Source organism: Pan paniscus, chromosome 1, assembly GCF_029289425.2.
Source record: "Pan paniscus chromosome 1, NHGRI_mPanPan1-v2.0_pri, whole genome shotgun sequence".
Taxonomy (NCBI): domain Eukaryota; kingdom Metazoa; phylum Chordata; class Mammalia; order Primates; family Hominidae; genus Pan; species Pan paniscus.
The window spans coordinates 102430956-102453651 of NC_073249.2; the positions used below are offsets into that span (position 1 = coordinate 102430956).

General features: G+C 41.0%; 1 protein-coding gene across 6 annotated transcripts in view; it reads right to left on the reverse strand.

Moving 5' to 3' along the window:
* Window positions 1-13: 13 nt before the first annotated feature.
* CHD1L (chromodomain helicase DNA binding protein 1 like) overlaps window positions 14-22696 on the reverse strand; it is a 124856-nt gene continuing 102173 nt past the window's right edge. For 5 of the 6 annotated variants that reach the window (XM_034961768.3, XM_008961382.6, XM_063605870.1 and 2 more), the window contains 11 exons: window positions 20295-20409; window positions 19512-19665; window positions 15570-15735; window positions 11256-11404; window positions 10263-10426; window positions 9246-9448; window positions 8025-8123; window positions 4219-4289; window positions 2048-2162; window positions 1258-1366; window positions 14-342 (listed from right to left, as the gene is read on the reverse strand). In XM_034961768.3, the coding sequence (XP_034817659.1) occupies window positions 267-342; window positions 1258-1366; window positions 2048-2162; window positions 4219-4289; window positions 8025-8123; window positions 9246-9448; window positions 10263-10426; window positions 11256-11404; window positions 15570-15735; window positions 19512-19665; window positions 20295-20409 (1421 nt within the window). In that variant the 3' untranslated portion in view covers window positions 14-266. Of the gene's footprint in view, window positions 343-1257; window positions 1367-2047; window positions 2163-4218; window positions 4290-8024; window positions 8124-9245; window positions 9449-10262; window positions 10427-11255; window positions 11405-15569; window positions 15736-19511; window positions 19666-20294; window positions 20410-22696 lie in introns of those variants that run through there. The other variant, XR_004671953.2, reaches the window with a different exon arrangement.

Genomic DNA, 22696 nt, shown 5'->3' on the forward strand with positions numbered 1-22696 from the left:
AGCAATAAAACCATTAGGAACAGAAAATTTATTATTATGCAACTAGCAAGCTGGGGTCAAAGGGCTTTCCCAAAAAAAGTTGTATTTCCCTATATTACAGGTACCAAAACAGAGCAAAACATCCAGGAGAACCAAATTGAAACTCAGAAAAGAGACAATTTCTGAGGCCCACCAGATCCTGATTCCATTTTGAAATACTCTATTGCAGTACCTCTGGGTAAATATTAGCTGGTTGCTAAAGACAGGATCTGAGGCTGGGCCAATTCTTAAGGCACCAGCTGTCTTGAGGAAGATGAAGACTGTGAATGAAGGACAGCAGACTTGCTTCTAGGAAAATAATATCTGATAAGGATGGTCAAGGAAGATACATGTCATCACTTTAAACCAACTTTACCAAAACAACTAGTTCTCTAGTAATTATTGAAATAACTGTTCTAGAAGTAGTATGCTTTAATTCTCTCTCATGATATCATAAACACTTTCAATATTAGTACTTATTGCTGCTGTTGTTTTCAGAGTACTAAAACTCTTTAGATACTGCTCGAATTGTGCAAGCACATAAAAGCTGGCTTCTCTAAGTTTTTACAGTGATTTAAATATCTTGAAGACCATCACTGAGTGAATTTCAGTCAAATATGTAAAAAGATGGAGTTTCTGTGTGATTATAGCACTTGGGGTCAATTCTGCTTTCTCTAGTAATTTTGGGACTCAATATAATAGTTCAAAATATGCTAACTTATAGAGCAAGGAGGTCATTAGAAGAAAACACTAGTCTAGCTAAAGTAGATCATGACTTCATGGTTAAAATAAATTTCATACTGCCTTTTAACAATACATCAAAAAGGTTCAGGAATAAAATAGTTCACTTATTTGTTTGCTTAACTGTTCATTAAAATGAACAGTGTGAAGTTCTTAGAATTAAGCCTTGTTCCACAGACCTGAAGGATCTCTAGAGAAGTGATGTGACAGACTCAATATGTTACCAAATTAACAATTGCTCAATTAATTCTCCCCTTCATGTATCTTTTAATTTATCTGCTGGCATCCAGAAATGCTTGGATGTGTTGATCCTGTTGGGTGTACATATTTGATACACACAAGTTAGAAAGTGCTTCTTTCTTTGTCTCACTGAAGAGGGGGAAAGTGAAGACTGTGGCAGGAAGAAACTTGGTCTTGGATTAAGAACCGACACCAGAAAATGAACACATTTTCCCTCTTGGGTTGGGAGAACACACAATGAAGATCACAAAAGGATACATGTAAGTTGGGATGCCTCTTGCAGCCAGATGTTTCCGAATAAGTCGCTCAGTACCATACCAGTTAAAACCTTTCGTGGCATGTCCAATACGTGGAAGATGAACACTTGCTATTATGAAGAGAAGAACAGATGTCTTCACTCATCAAAAATTGATTGATGGGTATAAAATACACATGGGAGAAAATTATTATTGACTATCTCCCTCAAAGCCCATAATTTTAATGTCAAAAATATTCCGGGGGAAGAATTGTAGTAAGAAAAATTAAATTATTCTGTTGAACACAAGGATCTACAAGTTCTGGAAATACATACAATGGAAATAGATTATGATTGGTGGAGGCAAAATTAAAATAAGCAAAGATTCTCTAACAAGCCAATCAATTCAATAAGCTCTGAGACACACTAGGTTTGGAAACAAAACTAAACTCAATTTTTGTCGAAGAACTGTTATTGGGAACTGTGACTCTCCAAGAGGAGATTAAATAAACAGCATTTACCAACTACATATGACCAAGTTGCTTCATGTCTAGTCCTCTGCCACCTCATCTGTAAAATCACGATAAAAATACCCGGGGGATGGAGACGGCCTACAGAGATAACCGATATTAAAAGTGTTTTGGAAAGGACAAGGGGCTATATGACTACAAGACGGTGGGGTGATCACTTCTGTGGTTTGCCTTTACCGTGCATATTAAGTGGGATCTTGACATTTCTTACCTCCCTTCAAAAGTCGTATCACATGCCTAGAAACAAATTCATCTACTCTTGAGCACAGGTGGAAGAGCTTACCTTTCTTCTTTTTTGCTGCTAAAAATATCTTCTTCAGGCCCTCTTCTAGGGCTGCCATCTTAATGCCAGACAGGACATTGGAACGATCACGATGCTGAGCCACAATCAAGGCCAACTGGAAAGAACCACCATTAGATGACCAACCCAACATGAAACAGCCACACTCAACCAAGTGACCGCCCATGGAGGCGGCACAGCCCTTGATGGGTCACTTGGGCTTGGCTCTGTCTCTTTCGGATGCTATGCCTGAACAGCAATGTCCTACTATATGTATGACTTCACATCCCATCAAAATTCTTACTTTGTGGTCACTTTATACAGGGTTTTCTTCTTCTTTTTAAAATACTTTAAAACCAGAGAATGAGTCCAAAACATATACTTTCCAAAAGCTCTCAAGGGTTAAAAAAAAAAAAAAGAATTTTTCTGAATTGTAGGCATGGAAAAGATCTTAGAGGCTCCTGTATCCCAGCCCTTTGATGCCTGAGTCAGCTCCACAACCCCCAGGACAAGCAGTCATTCCATCTCTGTTCGAACAATTCCCATGAGGACAAAATGCCAAGTATCTCTCAACCATCCTAACCTAAGTGGGCAGAGCTGGAGAGTGTCAAGGGAGCTTCCAGGATGACATCACCACAGTCATATCATAGACATGGTGCTCTACTCCCTGTAAACAGTTTTCCTGAATCACTGGATTCTGAGTTTCTCATGCACAGACACTTTACTTTTCTCCTTTTTTAGCATTTTAGAAATTACTGAAGGAATGACTCAACAGAAACCACTTTGCTGTTAGTCACTGTGTAGTTTGGATGTGTGTCCCCCTCCAAATCTCATGTTAGGATGTAATCCCCAGTGTTGGAGGTGGGGCCTAGTGGGAGGTATTGGATCATGGGGTGGATCCCTCATGGATGGCTTAATGCCATACCCTTGGTGATGAGTTCTTGCTCTGGTAGTTCACATGACATCTAGTTATTTAAAGCAGTGTGGCACCTTCCCCCACTCTCTCTTGTTCCTGCTCTTGCCATGTGTGATACACTAGCTTCCCCTTTGCCTTCCACCATGACTGTGAGCTTCCTGAAGCCCCCAGCAGGAGCAGATGTCAGTATCAGGTTTCCTGTACAGCATGCAGAACCATGAGCAAATAAATCTCTTTTCTTTGTAAATTACCCAGTCTCAGGGAATTCTTTTATCACAATGCAAAAACAGCCTAACACAGTCACATAGACAGCAACCTCAAAAGGATGAGCCTCTCTTTGGGCCTGATTTTGAAATTTCTTAATTCTGGCTTAAAATCTGAACATGAACCCAGGCCTTGGAGAAAGCCAGGTAGGTGGGGTAAATCAAACTCACTACAGGCATCCCAAGATGCCTAAGATGCAAAAGGATTCTGATGTGGGCAGAGGACATATGTGTTAGTTCCTCTCTCCTGTTTTATTATGGCTGACTAGAAAACACAATCTTTCATAGAAATTTTCACATAGTAAGAAATGAAACCCTCAGAGTTCTGAGTCATGCCTTCTTACTCATGCAGTAAATGTTTATGGAGCATTTCTTATGAGCTAGTACTATGTAGGGTACTGAGGATAAAAAGACAAATAGAAATCCTCGTACTTAGATGGGATCTGCTATCTGGACGGTGCTCCGGGGACAGATGGATGGAAGCCTGGGGACAGGGGAAGTACAGTGGAGACTATGGCCCGATCTGCTTGTTATAGGCTGAACTGTGTCCCCCCAAATTCATATATTGAAGCCCCACCCCCCCGTACCTCATGTTTACTGTATTTAGAGACAGGGTCTTTAAAGGGGCAATGAAGTTAAAACAAGGGTTTAGGGTGGGGCCTGATCCATTCTGAGTGCTATCCTTATAAGAAAGGAAATCTGGACACACAGACACCAGGGTTGTGCATGCACAGCAAGATGACCGCCATCTGCAAGCCAAGGAGAGAATCCTCGGGAGAAACCAAACCTGCCGATACCTTGATCTTGGACTTTCAGCCTCCAGAACTATAAGGAAATACATTTCTGTTGTTTAAGCTACCTAGTCTGTGTCTTTTTGTTATGGCAGCCCTAACAAACTAATACACTAGCAGAGAGGCCAATTGGGGCAGGGGACACTTCAAGAGAAGTTGATGTGAGTCCACTTGTAGTTCTGAGAAGAGATGGGTTTTACTTACCAAATCTTGCCCTTTGTTTCTTGATTCTTTATCATCAACAGGAAATAAAAGGACACCTCCCAAACTCAGGTCTGAGGTAAAACAGAAAGGAGCAACATAAAGAACACCAAGTTCACTAATGAATGAATCCTCCTCGTATCTCGCCTTCTTCAAATTCAGTTGGGTTTCAGGACCCACCTTCCTACACAGCCCTTTCTCACTTTCCTGGCCTCAGTCAACCTCTTAGCTGGGTACTCACCTGCTTCACTCCTGAATTTTTATGATCTCCTAATTTAATGCTCCTCAAACATTAACAACAAAGTACCCCTGTAGACATCAGAAAGTGAACACAAAACCCAGAGGTAGCTGGAGGGCTTTGGGGAGGGAGCATTATGAGCTTGAAATTCCTTTGGTAGTTTTGTGCTTGTCCTAAATCATTCAAATTATTACATTCTACTTTATCTCTACCTGTTTGTATAATATATTTTCCTACCCCATCCAAATCAAGTAAAACTGATAGTGAAGGAAAATGTGCTAATTTAATTCTATGGCTTTACATAAGCTGATGTGAAAGCGGTTAGAATCAAAATAGAGATGCTTGTGTTAAAAACTGACAAATATGGCCGAGCACAGTGACTCATGACTATAATCCCAGTGCTTTGGGAGGCTGAGGTGGGAGGATTGCTGGAAGCCAGGGTTCCAGACTAACCTGGGCAACAAGGCAAGACCCAGTCTCTACAAAAAATAAGAAAAAGTTAGGTTTGGTGTTGTGAACCTGTAGTCTTAGCTACTTGGGAGGCTGAGGTGGGAGGATCTCTTGAGCAAAGGAGTTCGAGGCTGTGGTGAGCTATGATCACGCCAGTGCACTCCAGCCTGGGTGACAGGGTGAGACGCTATCTCAAAAAATAAAACAAAACTCTGACAAATAGAGCCAGGGAAGGCCATGAAGGGAAGGTTCTAATGCATAAATGTCTGATAACAAGAACTATCACAACAGATTTTACAAAACCCATGACCTTGCACAAGGGCCCTGGCAAGCTTACATAAAAATATACTTCTGCAAAGACATCTGCTCATCAACTGCCTGCCCAACCTCGGCCTGGTGCCACCCTTACTAATCCTTGTAGCCAAGGATAACTGATTCAAAAAAAGTATGTAATCTTCCTCATTTCTCCTTAAAAACCTCAGGCTGGGTGCAGTGGCTTATGTGTGTAATCCTTGCACTTGGAGAAGCTGAGGGAGGTGGATCACTTGAGCTCAGGAGTTTGAGGCCAGCCTGGGCAACATGGCAAAACCCTGTCTCTACCAAAAATTCAAAAGAGTGGCCGGGCATGGTGGTGTGCACCTGTGGTACAAAGCTACTTGGGAGGCTGAGGCAGGAGGATCTCCTGAGCCTGGGAGGTGGATATTGCAGTGAGCCAAGATCGGGCCACTGCACTCCAGACAATGAGACTCCATCTCAAAAACAAAAACAAAACAACAAAAAACCTTTGTTCCTTTTATTTTACAGACCCTGTGTATTGGTTAGGTTGATACCAGTTTGAACTTTTTGTTCAGTCATTCTAAAATACTGGTTGTGCTATGCCATCCTTTTGATCAAATCCCCCAAAACGACCAGCTATTACCCATTCCATTAGATAAGGTTCTGCTCAGAATGGCATCTCCCTGGACAAATCATGTGAGGTCTTCTATGATGTGGCCCAAGCCGCTGATGAAAACGAAACTCTCCTCTATTCTTCTGCCTAAACCCTCCACTCTGGCCTGCATGGCCTGTACGCCATCCTCCACACAAAGGAACAGGCTAACTGCCTGGGTCCTTCAATACCCACAGACAAGGAATAGTAGGTGTTGTAATGAGCAGTTGGGGATCCTCTTGCCATTTCTCTCCACCTATTCAAATTCAACCCACCTTTCCAGGCCCAGGACCTCCATGAAGCCTTCCCTGGGAATTCTAATCCACAGTTTCACCTACTTTGCTGCAACCTGCTTCAATCCTCCTTCAGAGAAAACTGCACACTCTCATCTCCATTTCTTAAGTCTGAGCTTCCCACTCTCCTCAAAGTGCTCCAAGGTGAGCAACCTTGGGTCAAATCCATGGCCTTTTCCCAATTCATCCTCACTTCAGTGTCTAATACCATGAACTTCTTTGCCTTCTTGACATACTTTCCTCCCTTGTACCTCAAAATACCGCACAAGGTTCCCTAATTTTCTGACAATTCCTTCTGTCAGAAATTCCATCTTCTTGCCTCAAGTCCTAAGTAGAGGTGTTTTCCAGGTCTGTTCTCTGCCTCTCATTTCTCCATCCTCTCTCCCACATGATTTTAAACACAGACTCCAAACAGGGACTCCTCAATCTGCACCTCCAGCTCTGACCTTCCCTGGGTTTGGCTTTGCCAACTGCCCAATCAGCATCTAGATCTGGATTGACTATTTCAACACACATTAAACCCTTCTTTCAGTAACTTGTTTTACTAGAAAAAGTAGTCATTCTAAGTTCTTATATCCCTTTCCACCATAGAGAACTGGGCAGAATTAGGAAAAAACAATATCTAAGGAATCTGGAGGGCCCTTCTCTATCAGACAAGGTCCTTCAATCTCCAGAAAATTACCACAATAATAATTTTATTCTTCTTGCCACTTTGTTATTTCTGGATGTAAAAAGAGGTGCCTTTTTCCCTTCTCTGTGCCAAAGGACAATATTGTTCAGGCTTCTAAGTTCCCCTGGCACCAAACAGCTTTATTTCTGTCTCCAGGGATTGTTATACCCAAGGTTGTGCTGACCTCTTAACACATCTTCATTCCACTCAGCACCAAACCCGAGTTCTTGTCAGCATTTTAATGGTATGTCCAATTTCTCTCCCATAGGTCTTTTTCTTGAGACAGTCTTGCTCAGTCACCCAGGCTGAAGTGCAATGGCATGATCTCAGCTCATTGCAACCTCCACCTCCCAGGTTCAAGTGATTCTTCTGCCTCAGCCTCCTGCGTAGCTAGGATTACAGGCATGTGCCACCATGCCTGGCTAATTTTGTATTTTTTTGTAGAGACAGGGCTTTGCCATATTGGTGAGGCTGGTTTTGAATTCCTTGCCTCGTCTCGGCCTTCCAAAGTGCTGGGATCACAGCTGTGAGCCACCACGCCCGGCTTCCCATAGATCTTTGATATTTTCATGACATATTCCTTCATGTTTATTCCAATAGTTCTCTTTTTTCTTTCTTTCTTTCTTTCTTTTTTTTTTAATGAAACAGGGTCTCACTCTCACTCAGGCTGTAGTACAGTGGTGTAATCACAGCTCACTGCAACCTCAACCTCTTAGGCTCAAGTGATCCTCCCACCTCAGCCTCCTGAGTAGCTGGAACTACAGGCATGCACCACCACATCCAGCCAATTTTTAAATTTTTGGTAGAGACAGAATCTCACTATGTTGCCCAAGCTGGTCTCAAACTCCTGGCCTCAAGCAATCCTCCTGCCTCAGCCTCCCAAAGTCTGGGATTACAGGCATGGGCCACTGTGTCCAGCCCATTCCAATACTTTAACATGTATGCAGGGATCAACATTTTTCAGAATACACACATTTATTATGCTTACTACAGTTCTATGAAGTAGGTAGAACAAGTATTATTCACAAATCACAGATGAGGAAACAGGTACAGAAAAGGTAAAGGAATGCCCTGAAGTCACAGAACAAGTAGCTAATTTATGACAGAATTCAGTTCCCAACCGGTTATTCTAATTCCTTATCTAGTGCTGTGTAACCCTCACGATACAGTCTTAGGTGTCCTCTTCTCTCTTATTCCACCCTTAACCTTTCCCTCTGCTTTGCTTCTTACCTTTCATTTTCCCAGCCAGCTCATATATTTTTCTTGGCTCAGCGGATCGCTTTTCCAGAGCTGTAAATAAACCACCTCTGCCCCAGTGGCCAGAGTCATCTGTTTGAAGAAAGAGAAAATTTTCATCTATAGGAGGTGAAGTCCAGTGCACAATTTAGAAAAACAAAGGCACACAAAAGGGACTTGTGGAAGAATGATTTTTCAAAGGGAAGAAACAAAATATCTTATCTCCTAGGAATATCACAGGTTGTACTTCCCAAATATGTTTATGTTTTCTGGAAGATATAGCTGGGGCCATGATAACAGGAAAGCATCTCAAAAATTAGGGTTCTCAATGAGCAAAATCTCTGTGGTGCATCTGTGATTCCTGGGAAATGACTGCGGAAGGACGGAGAGTAGATGGAACATTACAGAGTGAGTAGAAGCAGTGGCACATAGGCAAGGTTATGAAACAGTACACAGGAAAGGTTAAGTGACTTATTCAAGCTGGTGCTAACAAAGCTGCTTAGTATCTTGGCATTTATAGTCATTCATTCACACTACAAACGTTTGGTAGCATGTATTACACGTAAGGCATCGTTCTAGGCACCACAGTCACAGCAGCGAACAAGAAAAAACCCCTGCTGCCATAAGTGTATTTTTTAATGCAATGCAACAGTCAAATAAACAAATACATAGGTAATGTGTCAGGTGGGACAGGTGGGATAAAGGAAAATATGGGAGAAGGGACAGAGAATAACAGGGGGGATGGGGCCTGTTTTATATGAGGTAATCACAGAAGACCTCTCTGAGAAACAGACATTTGAACAACACTTGATGTGGTTATTTGGGAAGAAAGGGTTTTAGGCAGATGAAGTAAAAAGTACAAAGGTCAAGCAAGGGAACAAGCTTGAAGTTTTGCTTTTTCTCAAAGGATTTGTTTGTCTTATCAATGTTGCTTCATTTCACCCTCTTAAAAACCTTGTGCAAAGGATAAGACAGATATTGTCCCATCATATGGATAAGGAAGTTGAAGTTGAAAGGTTGGGTAACTAAACCAGGTAAATGAGAAAGCCAAGAGTGAATTGATTCTGGAATATCTCCTGACTCTAAAATTCACACTTTTTTGACTGTACAATACTACACTGGGACCACCACCCCAGTCCCAGTGCCCCATCCTCCCCAGTTCTTGGCACCATAAGGACTGAGGCCCCCATCCCCAGCCCATACCACTTCTCGTACCTACGCAGTGCACAATGAGAGCATCCTCGGCCCCAGCCTGAGGGTGGGTGACATCACCACTAACGTACTTGAGGGAAGTAGCATCTGGGTCTTGGTAATCCAGCTCAGCAGCGCTCTCTTCCCCATTCTCAAGGTCCTCTGGCTCGCTCTCCTCAGAGGGCAGGCAGAAGGACTGGTAATTGTTGGATTCCCACCAGGCCATCCTTTAGCAGGCCAGAGACAAAAGGAAATTAACCCAGACAATCACAATTTCCCTTGGAGCACATTTTATACTGCTGTTCACAAATAATATCTGCCAAGTAGAAATGCAATTAGAAACTCACCCTGATTGAAGTTTTCTACTTATTTGTAAATAAACAAGTCTTACTGATTAGGCTAACTGCTTCCTGACTACAATTCAATAATGAGCACTCACTGAATGTTCCTGTTTTTAAGACTAAAAGAGATTGTTGAAGTAAATTACTCTTTGTCAGATAGCTACAATAAAATCTTAAAATCTTCTGGGTTTGGCCGGGCATGGTAGCTCACGCCTGTAATCCCAGCACTTTGGAGGTCAAGGCAGAAAGACAGCTTGGGCCTAGGATCTTGAGACCAGCCTGGGCAACACCGTGAAACTCTGTCTCTACAAATAATAAAAAAAATTAGCCAGGCATGGTGGCACACACCTGTGTTCCCAGCTACTAGGGAGGTTATAGTGGGTAGATCACTGAGCATGGGAAGTTGAGGCTGCATGAGCTGTGCCGATACCACTGTACTCCAGCCTGGGTAACAGAGCAAGAACCCATCTCAAAAGAAAAAAGAAAACAATTCTGGTTTTAATGGAATGCATCTTCCCTGCCTTATACACTGAGACTTTTCACTTACCTAGAGGAAATGTTTTCAGAAAGTATTCTGTTACCAATAGGAACCAACTTAAAATGAATTTTCTGTATTTTTAAAGTGATATTCAACTGTGGTCTCACTATACAATAGTGACTCCTTCAACTGTGGCCGCCAGCTTGGTTAACGCAGACATACTTTTTCTTATGTTCAGCCTCTTCCTTTTGCCTCTTCTTCTCCTCTATGAGTCTCCTTCTCTTGGCAGCTGCTTCTTGTCTTTTCTTCTGTCTGTCCTCCAGCTCTTCTGGACTCAGAACCCGCTTCCTTTTGGTAGATCCCTCCACAAGGCCTGGGATGAGAACCTAGAGGAAGAACAAGATCCATCACCAGGGTCAAGAAGATTCCTCCCCGAATTTCATTATCCCTAACACACACTGTACGGAAGCAACATGCTTAATATTCCACAGAACACTGCATCTCCACACACCCTGCATGGTGGGAACTGGAGGCAAAGCACTTGGAGGCACTGTTCATACTACACACTTCACAGGCACAGTGACCAGAATACCATGCTGTAAACTCAGCCATGGCATTGGCATGGTTGAAACAGTCATTTTGATTCATTTCATTAGGAATAAGTTACTTCAGAAAAGTAACTTTTTTCCTTGACTAAAAGCATACCCTGCAGGATGTCACTTCAGCCATTTTTAATGGAACTCTTTCTGCAATGTATTATATAGTTTTTTTAAGATTGTATTTCAACATCATGATTATCTTAGTGATAGCTAGCATTTAATGACCACATGTTAACTGCCAAACACTGTGAACACTACATATATCATTTATGATTGCCATCCTCTCTTCTTGTCATAGGGTCATCATTACCAACAGCAGGATATGGTATTTTGGTATAATATAAGAATGCCTTTAGGGGTGACTTGGATGGACAAGGCTGCTTTCACCTGCATGACATCATACAATATATTCTCTCCTTTATGTTTTTCATGCTGACTTTTTTCATAGTTTTTATACTAGGGTATAGTTAATTATATTAACATTTCAGCAAACACATACTTATTTCTTGACAAATCATCCTAAGAGAACAAAACGATGCCAGCATCATTTTTTTGTTTGTTTGTTTTAGAATGAGAGTTTGGAAGAACAACTTTTAAATAAATTAACAGTTCTTACACTGCCTTTATTTCGGAGTGATCGGCCCTCTTGACTAGTTTTCTCCAAAAGGGTTTTCTGAAGGTTTACCAGTTGTTCGAATGATTTTCTGTCTTCCTTACTGGGCTCTTTAGAATAATCTTTACCTTCAAATAAGTACATATGATTTTCTAACAACATAAAACACAAAGAGAGAAATGTTAGATACCAAGGAAAAATAGATTAATGCTATTCAAATCAATAACAAAAGTGGACAAGAGAACAGCCTATATTCTAAATGGGCTAAGTCCGTATGAAGGTATTTCATTTCCCATCCCACTGACACTGAAGAATGTGGGTTCTACATGGGGATCCCATGTGTTTACTTTTCCAAGGGGAGAGCATGGCTTAAAACCCTTTGGTTCATCCCTAGATGGTTTGTGAATCTCTGCTGGATTCTTCCATTCATTCTTCATTCATTTATTCCCAACTATCCCTCAGCACAAATCTCACTGACATTAAGATCATCTAATAAAATCCGTATTTTTTTATTCCAAACACACTTTTAATATTCAGCTTGGCAAATCTATGAGAAAATGAAGAATCACAAAAATAATCCCTTGGATTTACAATATTCTTTACAGATCTCATCAAGCGTCTTCATCATGATCCTCACCACAATCCTGGTATAACTAATCCTACTTTTGAAGGGAAAACTGAGGCTTAGGCAGAAATTAAGGGACTCTGTAATTCTCACTGGAAGAGGCAGGACTTTCTGATTCTAAGGCCAGTGTGCTCTTTTCAGTATATAATTGTGTCTCTAGAAGGGTGGAGAGATTAACAGGCTAGCAAATAATAATTGTGGTAATAATAACAATGAAGACAATAATGTCATCTTGAATAGCACTTCATGCTATCAGATCACTTTCACAACTATAATCGTGTCTGATTTTTCCAACTGTGTAAAAGAGTAAAGTAGGCATTAATAGGACCATTTTACAGATGAGAACAAAAAGGCTCAATGAGGTTGAGTGATCTGCCAAGATCATGAATCAAGTGATTAAGAAAAATCAGGACCAGCCAAGACTAGCAACCACAGATAGGTAAGATAATGATTGAATAGGGAAGCATATTTAGTAGCACATGTTACCAAATAATGTATTTTCACAATATTTGTGAAATCCGCTATAAGTATGTTTTCCCTAGAGAGTATGAAAGCAAAACATTTTCATTCTCAAGAGATCAATTGCTTCACACTTGTACCCAAATCTAACCAGCTGTAATTCTAATTGGCATTTGCTAATTAAATCAGCAGGGGGCTTTCAATGAGGCACTCTATCAACAAGTAGAAAAAAATAGAGCTGAGAAGTGTCAAATATGATCAACATATGTAGCTTCATACTGCATGCAATTCTCAACTTCCAAACATGCTTTTTAAAAAAATGCTGGCATTTAAGATAAAGCAACCCTGTTTTTTATTTAATTCTGATTGGGGCCACGTTAATTACCAGTCTTTCCTATCCACTTATATTCTTTGTAATCATACTTCCTATCTTCACTCTGCCATCACAAGCCTAGACCCACGTCTCTATCCTACCAGGAGAATCATTTACCACAGAGCGGACCTATATCCATTCATCGAAGAGAAAATCCCAAAGTGTAATACAACTGGGGATTTTTTCTGGCAGTTGGACTGTCTAAAAAAAGTAAAATTATTTTAGGCAGTTGGATTGACTGAGAAATATAATTATCTTTCTGGAAAAGAGTGTGACTTTATTTTGTCCTAGTAAACGCTAGGAAAATAAGCTGAAATTATCTAGATCAGTACAGAACTGAGTGTGTTGCTACTTAATATAATCAATTATAACTTAAAAATATGATCACATGCATCTATTTCTTCTCTCACTTGAAACCACAAAGTGACAGTTAAAGGAATTTTTAAAAAGATCTATGAGGCAATGGTGGATGAAAAAGTTCAAGAACCTTTTGGAAAATGCAAAGTTGCTGGAGGGATAATGACAGATTAAGAAGAGACATGGAAACAAAACACAGGTGCCTAGCCAAGGGCTCATTAGGAGTCTAGAGAACCTCTCAATCCCCCAAGAGCTTAGGACTTACAAGTACAGAGTACTGCAAAGGGGGGAATTGAGAGAAGATCTGCACCCCAAAGAGCAGGAGTGCCATGAGCCCTTGACTCACCCCGCCTTTTCAGTTTCAGCAACCAGGTGAACTCCATTCTCACCTCTCCCAGGGAAAATACTAGAAGATTGGTCTCTGGAGAAAATGGGTTGCCCAGTGAAAAGACATCAAATATGGATCAGAGAAGGTGCCCTCCATGTAAAAGCTGACTCACCAACCAGGAATAAGGCCCCAGGGCCCATGCCAGAGCTGCCCTCAGCTTTGTGACACTTCATCAGCACATGTGATCAGACAGCCAGGGAATACCAGACGGTTGGGGAAACTATCGATGAGAACAAGAGATCCCCAAACAAATTTTCCTTTTTAGAAAAAGAAGTACCATGGTGACTATAGCTAATGATGACATATTGTATTCCTGAGAAATACTAGGAGAGTGGATGTTAGGTGTTCTCACCACAAATATATAACCATATGAAGTGATGTATGTTCATTAGCTAGATTTAATGATTCCACAATGTATATGTGCTTCAAGAAATCATGTTGTACATGATAAATACAATTTTATCTGCCAATTTCAATAAATAAATATATATTTTTTTTTAAAGAAGGAGAAGTAAAAGTCAATGCAATGGGAAGAGAAATACTTTTTAAAAAGATGTAATATTCTCCCTGGAATACATATTAAAAAGCCATAATAAATGTCCCCAGAGAAGACAGTATGTCCTTGAAATGAGAACAGAGTTACAATTAAAACAATAAGCAGAGAACAAGAAAGAGTTCTTGAAGAATACAAACAAGATATTTTTATAAAGAATTTCAAAGATAAAACATAAGAAAAGTCAAAAAGCAGTTTCCTGTAAAACAATGCCAGCTGCCCAAATTCCAACTTTTCCACCTATCCCACAAAAACTATACAGATCAACAAGGACAACAAAACCACCCCAATCCATGCCTACTACATTAGGAGTCAGAAAATACTACACACTTCAACTTATGGAAGTTAAGAGAAATGAACCCCCAAAACCAGCTGAGCCAGCTCCAAAGCCCACACTAGAGTAGACAGTCAGGCAGAGACTATGCAGTGGAGAGGGCAGGAGGGTTCCAGAAAGGTCAGACAGATAAAAGTTACCCACAAAAGACAGTCCCATTCCAAGTGGGAAAATAATGAGGATAGGTCTGAGTGGATCAGAGCAGTGGCTACTAAGGAACTGAACAGAAGGGAAGGTATGAAAATACATGCAGCCAGGAATTAGGGAAGGCATTGCTTTTGGCAGGGAGAGAGACAACTTAGAAGTGGGAAGACATCCTTTGACAAGTTTGTGGCACAGAGAGAAAGCGAGCGATGGAAATTCACGGTCCTATAGAAACAAAAGAGAACTGCAAAACCAGAAATCATGCCACTACCACTACCCAAAATAAAAAGGAGCTACTATCTAGTGAAGAAACAGCACTATTGTGTATAATTAAAAGAAAGTACTGGTGAATTAAGAAGCCTAGCAAGACTCCCAAACCTCTCACCCCAGTCCATATTGAATCTCTGCTGCAGCTGGTACAGAAAAATAAGTCATTTCAAAATAACTACAAGATGCCAGGGAATACCTTTACAAAGCTACCATGTGAAAAATTACTTCAAATCGGAAATTTAAATGCTCAGAATAGAAAAGAACAAAATGACAAATGCTGACCAAATTCAGGAAAGAAAATTAAGAGAAAGACAAAACCATCTCCTACATCTCATGGATTACGGAAATTAAATGGAAAAAGTACATGACAAAGTCCGCACTGTTGATGAACGCAAAATAAATGCTTAATGTTAGCTGCAATTCTAAAAACAAGTAATTCTACTGTTTAGAAGAGGAATCACTATGTGCAAAGCATCATACCAAGGATGGTAGGCTTTACTAATAAACAAAGAAGAAGATGTTTGCAACCAAGGGAGAAAAGGTACAAATTCAAAGCCTTAAGATTGATACTGTCATAAACATTAATACTATGATTTTGGTTCACAGTTCAGCTACAAGGGAAGAGCCACACAAATTTCCAGTTAGTTTGGGTATAGTTCTTTTATCAAGCAAGTCTTAAACAGTGTGCCCAAATGACAGTAGGGTAAGGGAGAAAAAAGATGCCCCAGAGAGCAGCATCCAAAACTTTCCATGGGGACGTGAGCTCTAGCTTGGGGTGGTTGTGCCATTTGCTCTGCTCTAACCTCCAACTTACTTCCTTCCTCTTGATCTCTGCTCCCTCCTTCTGCTGCAGGCAAGGCATCAGAGACCCACTGGCCATCTTTTGTTTCTCCCAGGATGGACTCCAGGTCTATTTCATCGATGGTGCTCCCCTCAGAGGCCAGCAGTTTATCCAGACCAAATTTGAGTATCTCACTCAACTTGAATAGAGGAAACAAAAAAGTCCAGCAAGTTCTCATGAAAAGAAACATTAGGATATCAGTGATTGGCTAAGTGGATTAACGACACCAGGCACAGTCCTTCTCTAATGAACAGGCAGCCTTTCTGCTCTCCCCATCATAGATAGTAACAGCCAGGGCCATTTAATAGTTGGATGATGGGTAAGCAGAGAGGTGATAAATGATTATCAGAGGTATTGCCTTTGACAATTCTGCATAAAAACAAAACAAAAAAAAGTATAAGCCTCCAATTTTTTTGAAGAATAATAGTAATTTCCTGCATTTTCTACAGCACCTCTCACTGACTTTTTCATAAGCATTCCCAGCAGCCACTTGAGATCAGAGACCCTGTTAGCTACTTTCCAACCTCTCCACTGCCAGACTCCTTAGAAAGGGAAGGCTACACTAGGAACTTTACCCCTATCATGAACTGACTCCTTTTCTTTGGCAATTTGTTTTCCTAACACAGTGGTCTATCGAAACCACCTTGCAAAGATCAGTAACAACTTCTGACCACCAGACCCGAAGGCCTTTTCTCAGTTTGACTTTTTCTGGATGTTCCTCTGGCATTGCACTATCCTGCTTCTCTTCTCTCGTCCCTCTCTGGAGTACTCTCAGCCTATTCCCTAGGGCTGTAGGAACCATGCAGAAAGCATAGATAATTTTTCCTGGCTTTCACTTGCTACTTCCAACTTTGCACCTCCGTAAGCACTAATTCTGAGATCCTGACCCAAGGTGGATTCAAACCTTGGGCCCTTGTTCTCATCTTGCCCTTTTAGACTGGGTTATCTCCAGATCGTCTATTTTGTGAGTAACTTGGAAATGTTAAGGTATTCTGTAACAGCTTGAAGAAACAATAGACAGCTCACTTAAGCATGAATGTACCTAGATATATTATATTTACCCTCCATACACATAACCAGGATGACTGGCTTTGGCAGCTGGTACCAAGAATAGTAGGAAGCCAACTATTTATGATAAGAATTAGTCCATACTGGGACCCTCCCTTTCGCCCCCTTGTACTTATGCTCACCTCCTGGCTCTCCCTTGTTATTGCTCACTTGCAGTGTGTCTTAGTCATTAAGAAAATTACATGTGTTTTTATGAGAAGCTGTATATTACAGTAATTAAGGGCATGTGCTCGGAGGTTAGAGAGTGCTTGAATTGGAATCCTAAATCTGAATAACCTTGGGCAAATTACTTAAGATGGGGATATAGTGTCTATCTCATCCTGCTGTTATTCTTATTTACTGAAACAACTGGAAAAGAGCACCTCAGACAACACTCAGCACACAGTATCCAATAAGTGTTCACTACACCTGCATCTGCCTGCCTGTTTCTACTGTGTCCTCCCTACAGGATAAAAAACCTGTTTCCTTCTTTCAGGACTTCAGAACTCCATACCTACTGCTTAGATTTACCAAATCAGAACCACATCTTTTACTTTTGGTTTCTTGGTATTTAAAAAAAAAAAAAAATCCCCCAGGCACAGTGGCTCATGCCTGTAATCCCAGCACTTTAGGAGGCCGAGGTGGACGGATCACAAGGTCAGGAGATCAAGACCATTCTGGCCAACCTGGTGAAACCCCGTCTCTACTAAAAATGCAAAAATTAGCTAGGCGTGGTGGTGCGTGCCTGTAGTCCCAGCTACTCAGGAGGCTGAGGCAGGAGAATTGCCTGAACCCGGGAGGCAGAGGTTGCAGTGAGCTGAGATCGCGCCACTGCACTCCAGCCTGGCAACAGAGCGATACTCTGTCTCAAAAAAAAAAAAAAAAAAAAAAAAAACCCAAAAAACAAAAACAAAAATCCCCTGCTTTCTTTTTAGACAAGGGCTTTGGGTTATCACCTTTGCTTTTGGCAACCACAAATAACTCATAGCATCTGGATGGGGAAGAGATAAATCAGACATTAGAGTCAGAAAGTAACTTTCCGATAACCATGAGCTGGGCAAGAAGTCCAACAGAGTCGCTCTCAGCCAGCAGTCCATGTTGCCACTCGTTTGTGGCCCCATGGGGTGGAGGTATGTCTACATCTTTCACAGTGATGTGTCCAGCAGCCCACATCACAAGATACCCCTCACTGGACCCCTGGAGCTCCCTCCACTGGGAGAGTGCAAACAACCTATGACATCCTTCCTCCTCTAACAAGAGAATGCGGGCCTTGTGAGGCTCTGTCATTTACCCCTTCACTATGCCCAGCAGTGACCCTCTCTCTCTTAAGGTTCTATGGATAATTTTTCTGTGGAAAACTGCATTTAAGGGTATCTACAGCGTACCTCTACCTCTCTCTCAAGCTTTCATCTCACATTTATAATTGTCTCTTAGTGTGAAAACAAAACGTACAGCCTGCCTTAGCACCATTATGGTTAATTAAGCATGCATGTGACACAGTCAGCAACACAAGGAAAGTCAGAAAAAGAAAAAAGCCACACTTACCCCCTAAGATAAACAAAGAACAAACCCAGTGTTACTCTTTCTAGTTCTAGTCCCAAAATTAATAAAACCTTGAGCCTTTCCTGTAATTACTAACTCCCTAACAAAAACAACAGGATCCCTGTCTTTTGCAACACTGATATGTAAAGATATGCACTGGCCTTTGCAGATACGGTAACCATGTGAGAAAACTGCTGTTTTTTCAGACTAATTACAAACTTAGTAACTCTGCTTCTAATATTGTGTCACTTTTTCTCTCTTAAACACTTATGTTTTTTGATGGACTAGTCCTTTCCAATCCTAGTCCATCTTGCAAACTTTTACAAATAAAATTCATTCCTTTTGTCTGAGTCTGCCTCTAACAATAGTTTGTTTATATTGTATTTTTACTGCACACTCTGACTAAAGCCTAAATTCTCTTTATCTTCCTAAAACTCTGCCCTACTTCTTATTTTCCTTTCTTCTCTCCTCATCATAGGGGCCTAAAACCTCACAGCCATCTTTGAATTTTCTATCTCCCTACTGTTGAGACCCAACTCTAAACAGTAGCCAACTCCTGTCCTTCCTTCTTTTGCAATGTTTCTCACAGCAGACTCTCCCACTGATGCTGCCCTTGACAGACATTTATTACTCCCTTCATACCTGCATCTTTCTAGTATCCTAGGAGTTGGTCTCTTTGCATCCAGCCCCTCATCCTTAGGGCAAAAACAAAGCATCCAGGAAATATTATGAGTTCTAATTTTAACCCAAGGGCTGCTACAGAGTAACTCTAAGTCCTCTTCCAAAAGAGAGCTCTAAAATCTTCCAATCCAGTGTCTGTCTCCCATCCAGTACTCCCTTCTTTAAATAAATTACCTCTAGTTCTTTCACCCATTTTTTCTAAGACACAATTATGAATTCCTGATCTCATTCGCCCTCTTCTGAGTATGAAGTAATGTAAGTCACTGATCAAAGGGTCTGGGATTAAGGTGGAAGTACAGAATTAATTGTTATTGAGTTCTTTATTTTAACTAATTCTCTTAACAGCCCTCTGAGCTAACCTGTGGTGTCTTTATTTTTAGAAATGCAAAAAGAGTAGATCTAAGAAGTTAAGAAAGCTGCTCAAACCCAAACAGCCAAGAAGTGATGAGGCTTGGATCTAATCCTTACTTCCTACAGACCCTGCACACAGCCAGCACTGTGGCAGGTGTGAGGGAGGCCAAGGAACAAATGTGTAGCTGGGGAGAGTGGCTGGTGAGTGCTGGTTCTTTTCATTTATATTCTCCTCCACAAAGGGTATTGGTATATTCCAAAGTGAAGAACATCATATCATATCATATCATATACCTGGAGGTCAGCATCGGCAGCAGGTTTCTGGGCTCCCAGAGTAAAATGGCCTCCTTCTATGATCATGTTGGTGAGCTGCAGTTTGGAGGCTGCTTTCCTATAGACTATTTCTTCCACAGTGTCTCGACCAATCAGCCGAATAACTTTAACAGACCTGGACATAAGTCAAACAAGGGTAGTGTGCTATAAGGGTGTGCAAACCTGGGCAAAAGTATGCAAGGTAAATACATCTAAAAGCAAACAAAACCAAATACCATATTCAGGGTACAATGAAAGGGAGATTGGTTCATTTGGTCCTGAGCACTTGTTAGAGAGAACTTGCCTGAAATTCTCTCTGAACCATTCCAGACAGTCAAAGAAAGAATGATGGGGTAACCATGACTGGGATTCCTTATCTGTAGCCAAGGAAAATATCTGGAAGATCAAATTATCCTCAGATCAAAGGGCAACATCTTTCTTTCTTTTTTTTAGCTTAGCTCCATAGCCCCATAACCCCATTTTTTAACTGAGTCAGACCCTAACTCAAGAAGGATGAGTTAAATGACTTCTAAAGTTTCCTTCTAATCCTTTCACAGTTTGATTTCACTCTTTCTAATAAAGTAAGTCTGGACTGATAATGTGACCCACCCAATACTACCCTAGGAGCCAATAGCACAGATGGGCTAAAACCTGGTGGTCTCTCGGCTCCCAGTGTGGGACTGTCACCAGGACTATATTCTTCACCTTTTTCACAACCCAGAACTGCTGCTGGGCAAGCCAAGGAAGCAGAAAAAAATCACTTACTTGTTTTGGCCAATTCGATGAGCCCTGGCAGCTGCTTGCAAGTCATTCTGAGGATTAAAGTCACTGTCAACAAAAATCACAGTATCTGCTGCTGTTAAGTTCATGCCAACTCCACCTGAAAACAATGCAAAAAGGAACGTAATCAGCAGCACAAAGACGAGGAGCTAGAAAATAAGCACAAGGCTAGAGTGGGTCAGACTGATAAACTGAAATCAGTCAAAACAATTGGCTTCATCCTTCAAATGGACCCACACCCCTAATTCCAAAGCCTTGTTCCAGCGGTGAGAAGTGCTACCTGACCTCTTACTGCCTGATGGGAAAATTTTTATTACTGAATGGAACAGAATGAGCGGAGCAGGGGCAAGTGGCCAAGGTGGATACTTAAGTCAGTGCCATGGAGCCACTTTATCTCTTCTGCTTAAAAACCTTGATTAGATTTTGATTAGAGTAGTCTGAGGAAAAGGACACATGCTCTTTCAGAAAACAGATCTAAATATGAGAGGTCTGCAGTGCGCACTGTCAAGAGAAGAGCACCGAATGTCGCTTGCAAGTTACAACTAGGTAGCAAGATCTCTGATAAAAAGTTAATGAGAAGAGTGGATGATATTATACTCCTGAGCAGAGTGGGAAACCTCCTCCCTCTGATTAGAGAAAACTCCAGTGAGTCTTTTTTGTACTGGTTTCCACATTAATCAAAAAGAAAGTAACAAAACCAACGGCAAGACAAGAACACTCTTGTCATTTACTCTGAGTGTTCTGAGGCTTGCTCAGAACACTCTTGCTGGTCTTTCTTCAGTGCTGCAGGAAGAGAGCTGAGGAGGTACCTTGAGTTACAGGAATTAATTAAGAGAACCGTGAAGGTACATTGCAGCCTTCTCTTTGACTAATGTGAAAACAAGTACAAAACAGACTCCCTCTTGCCAGGGTCGTTAGAGCTGGTTGCTGAAACAAGCAAGCCTGAAAGGGCTTGTTCCATGAACCTGAATTAAGGACTAACTTTTAAGAAGGACTACTGACCATAAGCTGGATCTCCAGACAAATCAGGCAGGACTATTCTAATTAAAGTCTTCATATCAAGTTGAAGTTGGAACAAGGAGGTAATCATGACCGATTACTGAGAGATGCTAAATTATACCTAATAATAATGATAATGACACTTACGCTGTGCTTACTACTTGCCAGGCATTATTCTAAGCACTCTCTCTATATTAACTCCTTTAACCCTCACAACAACCCTGTCGGGAAGTTGAGTAGTTGCTACGATTTTCCCCACTTTATAGATGTTGAAAGGGAGGGTAAGGGACTTCTCTGAAGTTGCAAGCCTAGAAGGTGAAAGAGCCAGGATTCATTCCCTTGCAGTCTTGGTCCAGAGCCCGTGCTTTTATCCACTATACTATAATACTTTTCAGGTGCTTATTTCATTTTAAAATGTGTTCCATAAAATTATCTTCTTGAATTCATGTTGTCTAAGTGCAGCTTTTCACTGAGGGGTAAGATTTTTATAAATAAGCCACACCCACATCCATGAATAGGAACATATTCATGAGCTATCACTGCCATCTGGTGGCAACATGACTCATCACAGAAATATTTGAAATTTGGAAGGAAACCTGTTAAATAAATGAAAATACTGCAAAACTACAACAAAACTGTGACAGCAAACACAATAGTGTTTGGAAAAGACTAATGTCCAGGACTGCTTCAGCTCCCAGATCTACTCTGAGTCCTCCAAGAAGATTAACTAAGAAGCAGAGATCTCTTTTTTCCTAATTTTAGACATTTCAAACATAATGCTGCTCTCTGAATATGAGGATGATGAAATCATTAAAGCATAAATAAAACTGTTTTCCCGGCAGTGATGATGCACTGCCTGATTCTTTCAGTTTCTCCTGAGACTAACCCTGAGGCAACTGATCACATGAGAAAATGGCTGAGATTCCATGTGCAGTCTATGATCTTGGAAGAGTGAGGCCAGATGAATCTTATGTTACTAATTTTATTAGGGAGATAAAACAAACACAGGTGAAATAATCTCCTTATAATCAAAAATTATATCTAACACTTCTTTCATATACCCTTATAGCAGTAGGCATTTAGAAAGCTTTCTAAATAAGACTGAACTCTCTTTTTAGAAAAATGTCAATCTGTCTTTAATAGAGGACACACATCTCTTTCATGTTCCTGCATGTACTCCATCAAGATTTATGTCTACAAAAATAAGATAATGAAACTAGGATCCTATGAGTTGAAAACTAAGGTCAGCTTGCTCCAGGACCTGAGAAAAATTTCTTAGGCTGGAATGTAGTGGTGCAATCTTGGCTCACTGCAACCTCTGCCTCCTGGATTCCAGCGGTTCTCCTGCCTCAGCCTCCATAGTAGTTGGGATTACAGGCACGCACCAC